General features: G+C 39.7%; 1 protein-coding gene across 5 annotated transcripts in view; it reads left to right on the forward strand.

Moving 5' to 3' along the window:
* The window catches only part of LOC140496120 (neurolysin, mitochondrial-like), a 59,252-nt gene that overhangs the window by 16,973 nt on the left and 29,651 nt on the right, over window positions 1-12,628 (forward strand). For all 5 annotated transcript variants that reach the window (XM_072595674.1, XM_072595673.1, XM_072595681.1 and 2 more), the window contains exons 3-7: window positions 433-581; window positions 4,919-5,026; window positions 5,249-5,351; window positions 9,422-9,582; window positions 12,285-12,420. In XM_072595674.1, coding sequence (XP_072451775.1) covers window positions 433-581; window positions 4,919-5,026; window positions 5,249-5,351; window positions 9,422-9,582; window positions 12,285-12,420 — 657 coding nt within the window. The remainder of the gene's footprint in view (window positions 1-432; window positions 582-4,918; window positions 5,027-5,248; window positions 5,352-9,421; window positions 9,583-12,284; window positions 12,421-12,628) is intronic.

The raw sequence follows: 12,628 nt of genomic DNA on the forward strand, positions 1-12,628 counted from the left end.
CAGATGCTGGAGATCAGAGCTGAAAATGTGTTGCTGGAAAAGCACAGCAGGCCAGGCAGCATCCAAGGAACAGGAGAATCGACGTTTTGGGCATGAGCCCTTCTTCCTGTTAATGAATTAACTGAAGCAAAAGTTGTCAAGTTCTCAATTTTCACTTAATCTATTAAACTAGACCTAACTGATTTTAAATATGGTAAAATGATACTTGTTTTCCTGGCTAGCAGCCATCATTGCACTCGGTGTTGTGTGAATTGCTTTGAAATATTTCTGAGAGGTGACATGAAACTATATCAACACCGGCCTTTCTTTCATTACTACTTACAGTTAGATAGTAGATTTATTTTCACAGTAAGCATCTTCATAAGCTATACTACTAGTATCCATTTCATTTTTTAAGCAAACACATTAACATCCTTGTTTAAATTCTTTCAGTAGAACACAGCAATCTTACGTTTCTACAGCATGTTTCTGACAACAAGCATGTGCGTGCTGCTTGCACTGAGGCTGACAAGAAGCTTTCAGAATTTGATGTGGACATGTCTATGAGAGAGGATGTGTATCAACGGATTGTGGCTCTACAGGTGAAAATTTTGACCAGTATCTTAGGGACATTGGCTTCCTAAACCCATAGATTTTAAAGATTTAGATGGCTGTTTGGACTATCACAGAGTCAGTGAGCTGAAGGGCTCTTTGCTGAACTGTAGATCTCTGACTCTCTGATATAGACTTTAAATGCTGAGTTGGAAACCTGTGTCCTGCTTATTCAGGGATTTGACGACCAATCTTTACAATGTTAAAAATCACACAACACCAGGTTATAGTCCAACAGGTTTAATTGGAAGCACACTAGTTTTCGGAGCGACGCTCCTTCATCAAGTGATAGTGGAGGGCTCGATCGTAACACAGAATTTATAGCAAAAATTTGCAGTGTGATGTAACTGAAATTATACATTGAAAAATTGATTGTCTGTTAAGCCTTTCATCTGTTAGAATACAGTGATAGTTTCACTTCTTTCATGTGTAAATCACAAAACCTATTTTTTAAAGTTGCATTCTCGGGTTAGCTGTTAAAAATGGTGATAGCTAGACAACATGTTGAAGGCATTGGCCTCCTGTATTCTCTGTCTATGCCATGATGTTTAGATTGATTCTAATCTAAACAGTGCGATAACAGAGTTTTACATAAATTCATGCAGCTTTTGAGCTCAGAGTTCTACATGAATGCATGCAGTTTTTGGGCAAAGTACAATGTAACTCTGCAAGTACAAATTCACCCCACAAAATATATGTGTGCATGTGGATCTTTGTGTGTGTGTGTGTGTGTGTGTCTATAAGGGTGTGTGTGGGTGTCTGTGTGCGCGTCTGTGTGTACCTGTGTCCGTGTGTATGTGAGAGTGTGTGTGTGTAGTGCAATGGTGATCACCTGTAATGTGGCATGAACCCAAGGTCCCGGTTGAGACCCTCCCTATGGGTACCGAACTTAGCTATCAGCCTCTGCTCGGCCACTTTTCTCTGCTGCCTGTCCCGAAGTCTACCTCGGAGGATGGTCACCCGAAGGTCCGAGGCTGAATATCCTGGACCACTGAAGTGTTCCCCAACTGGGAGGGAACCCTCCTGTCTGTTGATTGTTGTGAGGTGCCCATTCATCCGTTGTCGTAGCTTTTGCTCGGTTTCCCCAATGTACCATGCCTCCGGGCATCCTTGCCTACAACGTATAAGATAGACAACATTGGCTGAGTCACATTAGTACCTGCCATGTACAAGGTGGGAGGTGTTCCCACGCGTAATAGTGGTATCTATGTCCACAATCTGACACGTCTTGCAGCATCCACCGTGACAGGGTTGTATGGAGTTGTCGTGAGAGCCAGACAGTTTGCTACAAACAATGATCTGTTTGAGGCTTAGCGGTTGTTTAAAGGCAAGTAGTGGAGGTGTGGGGAAGGTCTTGGTGAGGTGCTCATCCTCATTGTTGCAGGTCATGAAGAACATGGTGTAATTTTTCAGCTCCTGGGAAGTACTGAAAACGAAGGGTACCCTGTCAGTTGCAGCACGTGTCTGTCTCCTGAGGAGGTCATTACGGTTCCTTGCTGTGGCATGTCGGAACTGGTGGTCGATGAGTTGAGCATCGTACCCCGTTCTTGTGAGGGCTTCCTTGAGTACTTCCAGGTGTCCGTCATGTTCCTCCTCATCTGAGCAGATCCGGTGTATGCGTAGGACTTGTCCGTAAGGAATGGCTGTCTTAATATGTTTTGGGTGGAAGCTGGAGAAGTGTAGCATTGTGAGGTTGTACATTTTTGCTATAAATTCTGTGTTATGATCGAGCCCTCCACTATCACCTGATGAAGGAGCGTCGCTCCGAAAGCTAGTGTGCTTCCAATTAAACCTGTTGGACTATAACCTGGTGTTGTGTGATTTTTAACTTTGTACACCCCAGTCCAACACCAGCATCTCCAAATCAATCTTTACAATAGCATGTAATTCATTTTCAGAACTGAATGACTTAATATCTTCAATATCAGGAACAAGCAGAGTAAGTACATTCATTTTGTTTGACAGATTATTCTATCAAATAATAGTTTGTCTAGTTATTGGGCATTAATGTATTTCTTTTTACCTTGACATACAATTAGTTGCTTTAGAATAACAACACCTAAAACAACGAAAGGTGTTTTATTGGAAATACAAGCTTCTTAGCAAAATATCCTATTCTGCAGATCTGCTTTCTCTACTTTAGGAACTGTTCTTTCCTTTTTGAGACAGGTTGCTCAAGTCGAGAAATTCCTTGGGGACACACCTTATTTAAATGTGAAACCCAGTTTCCACTCTGGACGATGGTGGAGACATAGAGAGATAGACTGTTTGCCTCGCTTCTCTAGGACTTCAACTCAGTTGTTTTAGATGCTTCATGGTTCCCTAGTCCTCACCCCTGCTACCCACCACATTCCCCATGATCTTTCCATACCAGCACATGTCTTGTTCATACCTTCCTTGGTCCTTCTATCCCAATTCACTTCTGTAATCACTCAACAAGAATCCACCATAAGCAGAACTTAGAATCTTTTGGAGATGAAAAATAAATTCAAACAATAAAATATAGCTTTCTCTTTCACTTGATTGTGAAATGAACTCCCACTCATGACACTCATCAAAGCTTTTAAGTCTCCTCAAATTTCAATCTCTTTTAAAAACAAACTTCTATTCAAAAGCTGTATCAAAGAGAGCTGTGAACTCAGAATCCCCCTGCTCAAGTGATTGTAGCTTTTGAGACTCACCCAGGCATTCATCTTGACATAAAGTTTGGGAAATGTCAACAACGAACTCTCTTGGAATTGGGTGAACAAAAATTTGTTTTGTCTAACCTACACCAGGTGCCCTGTCAATCAAATCAGTCCTGCAATAGTTTTTTGTTAAAAACTTGCACTTACAACTTAAGCCTGATTCTTTCCCCACAAAGTTCTAGAGCAAGAATTTTTAGAATAAAAAGATCATTTCACTTCAAGACAGTTATATTTATTCCAGACACTATTGCTTCAGACCCAGGAAACATTTTTGTTTCACTTGCTCATTGGGCGTGGGCATTGCTGACTGAGCCAGCATTTAGTGTCCATCGATAGTTGCCCTTGAGAAAGTGTTGAAGAATTGCCTCCTTGATCTGCTGCAGTCCATGTGCTGTAGCCAGAGCTTATTTAGGTTAAATTATGACCAGCTTAAATTCAGCACTAATACCAGCATGATTCATGTCCTGTTCATATTACAGCATGCAAAAATTCAGTGTGCAAAAAGAGGAGTGTCAGCTGATATTTTAAAAAATCCATGTAGTCTTCCCAGCTCTGTGAAAATGTGGTCCTCGGTGTCAGCTTTGACTCAGTTTGTACAGTTCTTATTTCTGAATTAAGAGTTCAAATCTCAGTCTAGAGCACAAAACCTCGGCTGATACTTTAGTGCAATGTGGTGAAGGTGATACACATTCAACTATATTTTAGATGCAACATTGAATTGAGGTCCTCTCAAGAGGATGTCAAGTATCCATTATCCTATTTAATGAAGAGAAAAAGAGTTCATCCTTTTGTCCTGACAAATATTTATTCCTAAATCAACATCCACAGAAACAACTGGTCTGGTTATTATCATATTGCTGTTTTGTAGGTCTTGACTACCATATTTCCTATATTACAACAATGGCTATACTTTAAAAGTATTTTCTTGACTATAAGCACTGGGACATTTCAAGGTTGCCAAATACTCTTTAGGTACAGAGCGTTGGAGGCTGAGCGGTGATCTTACAGACGTTTACAAAATTATGAGGGGCATGGATAGGATAAATAGACAAAGTCTTTTCCCTGGGTTGGGGAAATCCAGAACTAGAGGGCATAGGTTTAGGGTGAGTGGGGAAAGATATAAAAGGGACCTAAGGGGCAACTTTTTCACACAGAGGTACGTGTATGGAATGAGCTGCCAGAGGAAGTGGTGGAGTCTGGTACAATTGCAACATTTAAAAGGCATTTGGATGGGTGTATGAATAGGAAGGCTTTGGAGGGATATGGGCTGGGTGCTGGCAGGTGGGACTAGATAGGGTTAGGATAACTGGTCAGCATGGACAGGTTGTACCGAAGGGTCTGTTTCCGTGCTGTACATCTCTGTGACTCTATATATGTAATGCGTGTTCTTAATACAGAGTTAAGCATTCTGCTTGCACTACCACTTTAGTCGGGCAAAGCAGAGCTCATTATAACCATTTTTAAAAGGCTAAGCACAACATTGCTGCGCATTTTTATAGTGCAAAGGCCTAATTGCCTTGATAGCAATTCTCACTGTGCCAGTTTGCACTATTTCAAATTTTTGACTTGAAATTTCAATCCTCACCTGTGCCTCAGTTTTCATAGTCTGAAATTAATTTCTGTTTTATGCACAATTACAGAAAAAATGTAATCTCAAGGCCCTGCAACCAGAGGCTAAGCGATTCTTGGAGAGACTGCTGAAATTGGGAAGAAGGAATGGGTTACACCTACCAAAAGAAACACAGTTAGTAAGTTCAGTCATGTTATTATGTTCCGTATTCCATACAAAGAAATGTGTCAGTTATATAAATGTTTCACTGGCAAAATTACATGGGAGCTCTAGAACCGTGTGGAATCTTGTTACCTCGACTCTCACAGCTGGACAGCCAATTAATTAGAAGATCTGTGGTATAAATTTAAAAATCATGGAAATATTAGATAACACTGATTTTTTTTTCCTTACTGTTCAGGAGCTCAAGACTATCAAGAAGCAAATGAGTGAGCTCAGTATTGACTTCAGCATGAATCTCAATGAGGACACAACTGTTCTTCTGTTTACCAAGGAAGAACTGGGTATGAACAATGGTTCATGACAAATGCGAGTAACTTTCTCCCATGCACTTGGTGGTGATAAATCTTATTCTCCTTGGAGTAACAAAACTGTCTAGTATAAAAGTAACTAGCTATCAACACTATTTTCCTGGCCAGGTGTTTTAATGCTTCTATTTACGGCACATACTCAAGTAAATACTGAAGCAAGTGACTTGGGTTTTATAGCACTACAGCAGATTTTCCGGTACATTTTGTGGAAATGAACTGGTTAGCTTAACCTCTGTAGTGGGGGAAGATGCTTGAGTATATTACTAAGGAAGAAATTGCATGAAATCACAATAGAAATTGTCCATTGGGCAGACGCAGTGTGGGTTCATGAAGGGCTGGTCATGCTTAACAAATCGTTTGGAATTCTATGAAGACATTACAAGCAAGGTGGACATCAGGGACCCAGTGGATGTGGTGTGCCTAGATTTCCAAAAGGCCTTTGACAAGGTGCCGCACAAGAGGCTGCTGAATAAAATAAGGATGCATGGCATTACAGGTAAAGTGTTAGCATAGATAGAAGATTGGTTGACTAACAGGAAGGAAAGAGTGATGATGAATGAGTGCTATTTTGGCTGGCAGCCAGTGACTAGTGATGTGCCTCAGGGATTGGTGTTGGGACCATAATTATTTACAATTTATTAAGATGATTTTGATTTGGGAACTATGTGTGGGGTGTCAAAGTTTGCAGCTGACACTAAGATGAGTGGCAGAGCAAAGTGTGCAGAGAACTGTGAAACTTTGCAGAGGAACATAGATACATTGAATGAGTGGGCGAAGGCCTGGTAGATGGAATAAAATGTTAATAAATGTGAAGTCATACATTTTGGTAGGAGTAACAGTAAAAAGGATTATTACTTGAATGGTTAAAAGGTTGTAGCATGCTGCCATGCAGAGGGATCTGGGTGTCCTTGTGCATGAATCACAGGTTGGTCAGCAGGTACAACAAGTAATCAGGAAGGCAAATGGAATTTTGTCCTTCATTGCTGAAGGGATTGAATTTAAAAGCAGGGAGGTAATGTTACAGCTGTGCAAGGTGCTGGTAAGGCCACACCTGGAGTACTGTCTGCAGTTTTGGTCTCCTTACTTGAGAACCGATATAATGGCACTAGAGAGGGTGTAAAGGAGGTTCACTAGGTTGATTCTGTAGTTGAGGGGGTTGGCTTATGAGGAGAGACTGAGTAGATTGGGATTATATTCATTAGAACTCAGAAGAATGAGGGGGGATGTTATAGAAACATATAAAATGATGAAGAGGATAGATAAGATAGAAGTAGAGAGGACGTTTCCACTGGCAGGTGAAGCTGCGACAAGAGGGCATTGCCTCAAGAATAGAGGGAGCAGATTTAGGACTGAATTGAAAAGGAACTTCTTCACCTAGAGGGTTGTTAATCTATGGAATTCCATAATGAAGTAGTTGATGCTAAGTCATTAAAGGATTTAAAGCTAAGGTAGATATTTTTAGAATGGTAAAGGAATTAAGAGATACAGTGAGCGCGCAGTTAAGTGAATCTAAATCCATGAAAAGATCAGTCATGATTTTATTGAATGACAGAGCAGGCTCAAAGGGCCAGATGGCCTACTGCTGCTCCTAGTTCTTGTGTTCTTATGAACTATTGAAATAACCCATCCTAGCCATTTTTGGAGGAAATAAATGATATATGGGAAGATAACTGGACAAGTCAAAACAGAAAATAAAGCAACAAAACTATAAAATAAGTAAATTTTATGTTATTTTAATTGGAGCTCAACTCAAGAAAATAGATGACAGTGATTCACTTTATTTTTACACAGAGCAATGCCTTAACCAATCAAAGTCAACCTGCCTGGTTTAAACTTGAAACTTTAAAATCCCTGAAATCATTCCCATAAATATCTTACATACTGTCCTTAGTGTATTCATACTCTTTCTTTTGTGCAGTCCCAAGAACCAGTATTCCATCTAAGATAGGTCTAACCAGCGTCCTATGTAAGTTCATCATAACTTCCTTAATCTTTTGCTGTATGCCCCTGTTAATGAAGCTAGAAATCTGCGTATTTTAATATGCATCTCTGTCCTGCTACCATTAATGGCCTATGAGGAAAGTCACATTGCTTCTGCACAGCCTTTAGAGCCATACCCTTTATTTTAAACTGTCTTTTCTTGTTCTTTGCATCAAAGTGTAGCAACTCACACTTCTTTTTTTGACTTTTAAATGCCACCTATCTGCCCACTCCTCTCACTTGTTAATGTCCTATTGATGTTCTATACTGTCCTTTTCGCAGTTTACAATTCTCCCAAGCTTTTGGTTTGTCTGCCAACTGTGAAATTGTATCCTAAATACCAAAATCTAGACCTTTACTTATCAGGAAAATCAAAATTCTCAGTACCTTTCTTTAAGTCCCTATGCCTTGTCAACTTTATGTACCAACAATTTATTGCATACCTTAAGTACATAAGATGGCTAAGAAGCCATATTAAATACTTGCTTCTATTAGTCAAGGCAATAGAACTTGATGAGCAAGAGGTTATGATTGAGCTGTATATGATGTTAGTTAGGCCACAGCTTAAGTGCTGCATGCACTTCTGGGTTGCCAATTCTAGTTGAAGGATGTGGTTGCCCAAAAGAGGGTGCAAAAATGATTCACCAGGATGTTGCCTAAGCTGGAGTGATTCAGCAATGCAAAGAGACATGGATAGGCCAGGGTTATTTTTCATAGAGCAGAGAAAGCCGAGGGCGGAGAGCCTGTTGGAGCTGTACAAAATTTTTACAGACACCAACAGGATAGTTAGGGATCAAACGTCCCCCTTAGTACAGGTATCAATAACCAGGGGCACAGTTTTATGGTAAGTAGTAGGAAGTTTCGAGGAAATTTGAAAAATTTTTTTCCCCACTCAGACATTTTTTCCCCCACATTAGGCATGTCTAGAACCAACTGTTAAAAGCATGTTGAGGCAGGAACCCTCAAGTTGTAAAGTATTTAGATGAGCATTTGAAACACTATAGCATACAATGCTATGGGTCAAGTGCTGGACAATGGGCTGGGAGCAAATAGATATTTGATGACCATCATGGATATGATGGGTCAAAAGGCCTTTATCAGTACTGTGAAACCTCTATGACTTCCTCCTTATCAATTTTAAACCGTTCTAGTGACTAAGTTCCCTTTTGTGTCACCATGGTGTGGAGAACATCTGCTTATAAAAAGTATTCATTTAATATTTCAGCCATGCCCTTTGCCTTTAATTTACTTTCTTTTTTGGTTCCTAATCAAGCTTACCACTGGTAAGGTACTGCAAAATCCAGTTTAACATGTTGAAGTGAGAAAGTTTGCCCTCGTGGTTGTACTTAGTAATCGCAAAATAAGGTATGCACTTGTCTAGGCAGACAAAATCAAGCTCTGCAATCTTCCACTGTTAACTAGCTTCCATTAAGGTTTCTAAAGAATGACTCCTTCAAAGGGGTATAATATTTTGATTGGAGTCTGTGAAATGGCAAGTCAGCAAGGATGCGATGAGGCAAACAAAGAAAGTCAAATGAAAGGATGCTTTTGCAGCTATGATGTTACTAGCTTTCTGTAATCATCCACTTATATGCAATGACATGATTTGTAAATGAAGATATGAATTTCTTAGTTATGATTAAGGTGAGTAAAGCTTAATGCAACCTTCTTTCTCGTGACCAAACACTACAAAAGTACATTACTAAAGGATAAATTTGGTTTAATTGTTTTTATTTTTAATTTGGAGCAATTAGCTCAGTTGGCTAGATGGCTGGTGTATGGTTCAGAATGACACCAAATTTAGTTCCAGCTGAGGTAGACTTAGGAGCTGTTCTTTACCTGGTATTTATGTGAGGAGGGCAATGGCAAGCCACCATTGACAAAACCTGCTGAGAAAATGGCTCAGGCTGATTCTTCAGAAAAGAATGAGCTAAGGATTTATCATCAGACTACTTCAGATGGTGATGATGAGGATTTTTATTCATTTCTGTAAAGATCTAAATTTGTTCTGTAATCCAATTTGCTGTGTGCAACTGTAAATTTAGCTTGGATGCTTCTCACAGGGGGCCTCCCAGATGACTTTCTTGATGATTTGGAAAAAACTAGTGATAACAAATACAAGGTGACCTTAAAATACCCTGACTACACGCCTGTCATTAAAGAGTCTTATGTCCCTGAAACCAGAAGGAAAATGGAAGCAGCTTTTCATTCTAGATGTAAAGAGGTGAGATGAGGTGACAATGTTTCAAACAGATTAAATGAGTGCTGATTTCCAGAAATCTATTTTAGTGCTTAATGCTGGGAAATATTTCAGAATATAAATATATTTATATATGTTTAAATTCATGTTGCATGTTGCAGTCACTGTCCTGAAGATTTAAAAGTGGTAATAAAATTTTTGAATTTAAAGTAATGCGGAGTTCATGGATTTTAACATCCAGTGAAATTTTAGCTATCTTACTCCAAAACATCTCTTAAAAAAGATCTGTATTATGAACTGAAGTTCAGGATGGTGCTGTATATAATTAGTAGGATTTTGTTTTTAAGTGTCCATCTAGCAAGCAAATGTCACAAGTTCTCCATTTTGTGGCTTGAAATTTCATCTGACAGCTTTCATACTTAGCCTTAATCTATTTACAGCTGTAATCAGTATGGCAGCTGGTCACAAAGATCAATTTAACATGCAGTAATTTTACTTCACCTAAAAGCCTTAGGGGAAGCTTGCAACTCCTAAAATAAAAGGCTATTTATTATGATAAATCACTGGGCAATTGTCAGCCTATGTTAGACCATGGGTCGGAATGCACTGCTCTATGTTTTCCCTCCATCTTGAAACAGGATGACAGTTCCTTCTGTAATTGTAGCTTTTGCTTCTCCATCTCTATCTATCTCTCTCTCTCTTTCTCTTTCTCTCTCTGTCTCTCTCCCTTCCCTCCCTCTTTCTCTCTTGCCTTCCTTTGCCTCAAACCACAAATTTCTATCTCTTTTATTTTAGAAAGTTCTTCAATCCTGTATAATCTTTTTGATCTTTTAATTCTAACATCTTACATATTCCCCTTTTTCATTAGCCTCCAATGCTACAGGGAAAATAGCCCAGCCTATTCAACCTCTCCCTACAGCTAAAACCCTACAACCCTGGTAATATCTTTCCAACATCCTTTCAAGTTGAATAACTAAGGACATTAGATTCTTTGTTGATGAAGATGGGCATTACCTAGCTCTAGTGTGGCACAATTGTTACTTCACATTAATTAGCCCAAGCCTGGATATTGGCTGCATTTGGGTGTGGACTGCTTCAGTACCTGAGGAATTACAAATTATGCTAAATATTACCATAATCAGAAGACCTCTTTACTCCTGTTCTTATCAAGAAAGGAAGGTCATTGATAGAGCATGTCAAGATGGGCCCTCAACATTTTGTCATTTACATAAATGATTTGGATGTGAGCAGAAGAGGTACATTTAGTAAGTTTGTAGATGACACCAAAATTGGAGGTGTAGTGGACAGCGAAGAGGGTTACCTCAGATTACAACAGGATCTTGACCAGATGGGCCAGTGGGCTGAGAAGTGGCAGATGGAGTTTAATTCAAGGTGCTGCATTTTGGGAAAGCAAATCTTAGCAGGACTTAAACACTTATTGGTAAGGTCCTAGGGAGTGTTACTGAACAAAGAGACCTTGGAGTAAAGGTAGTGGAGTCGCAGGTAGATAGGATCGTGAAGAAGGCGTTTGGTATGCTTTCCTTTATTGGTCAGGAGTTGGGAGGTCGTGTTGCAGTTGTAGAGGACATTGGTTAGGCCACTGTTGGAATTTTGCGTGCAATTCTGGTCTCCTTTCTATCGAAAAGATGTTGTCAATCTTGAAAGGGTTCAGAAAAGATTTACAAGGATGTTGCCAGGGTTGGAGGATTTGAGCTATAGGGAGAGGCTGAACAGGCTGGGGTTGTTTTCCCTGGAGCGTCGGAGGCTGAGGGGTGACCTTATAGAGGTTTACAAAATTACGAGGGGCATGGATAGGATAAATAGGCAAAGTCTTTTCCCTGGGGTGGTGGAATCCAGAACTAGAGGGCATAGGTTTAGGGTGAGAGGGGAAAGATATAAAAGAGACCTAAGGAGCAACGTTTTCATGCAGAGGGTGGTACGTGTATGGAATGAGCTGCCAGAGGAAGTGGTGGAGGCTGGTACAATTGCAACATTTAAGAGGCATTTGGATGGGTATATGAATAGGAAGGGTTTGGAGGGATATGGGCTGGGTGCTGGCAGGTGGAACTAGATTGGGTTGGGATATCTGGTTGGCATGGATGGGTTGGACCGAAGGGTCTGTTTCCATGCTGTACATCTCTATGACTGTATAACTACCGTCAGAGTGTTGTCAGGGTCCATAGGCTTTTCACAGAGTGAATCAAACTATCTGAGACTGGCATCTTTGATGCTGGATGAGGCCAGGTTGGCTCGTCCAGTCAGCCTCATTTTATGCTTTTGTACTGTTTGGTACTTAAATAGTCCTGTTTTGTAGCTTCACCGTGTTGACACCTCATTTTTAGATTTGCCTGGTGCTGCTTCTGGCGTACTCTCCTGCATTTTTCAGTGAAAAGTTCTGGAATTTCACCAACTCTCCATCTTTCTCTTCTCCATAAAATAGTAATTAAAACCCATTTCTTTGGCCTTTGATTATCTATCCTAATATCACTTTAGTGGTTCATTGTCAAATCTCCTATCATGCTGCTGTGCAGCACTTTGGGATGTTTTACTGTAAAAGGCGTTGTATAAATGCAGTGACCATAATCTTAAAGAAATTTTAAAAATGTTTGGATGGCAGATTTTATTTCTATTGAATATCTTAATACTTGAGAAACAAATCTCAAATGTGCTTTTGAAATATTTATTAAGTTAAATCCATTGATTAATTCTCTTTTTTGTATTGGCAGGAAAACACCATTATTCTTGAAAAGTTGATTCCACTTCGAGCAAAAGCAGCAGAACTACTGGGATTTAGTTCACATGCTGACTTTGTACTTGAGATGAACATGGCCAAGAAAGTGGAGAATGTTGGCAAATTCTTAGGTGTGTTCTTTTAATTCAAATTTTGCAGAGAATTCAGCTTTAAGATTGTTTCTGAGAGGTGATCCTCAGTAAACAAATGGAATCTAAAATATTATGGCTGCTCATTATCTTATTGAAAATATACTTGACAACTTTTTTCTCTGCTATCTTTGTGTACACTGATGTGACAAGGTTAGGTTTAGATTTAGTGTTCATATCAGGTAGGCAA

This window comes from Chiloscyllium punctatum, chromosome 2, assembly GCF_047496795.1.
Source record: "Chiloscyllium punctatum isolate Juve2018m chromosome 2, sChiPun1.3, whole genome shotgun sequence".
NCBI lineage: Eukaryota > Metazoa > Chordata > Chondrichthyes > Orectolobiformes > Hemiscylliidae > Chiloscyllium > Chiloscyllium punctatum.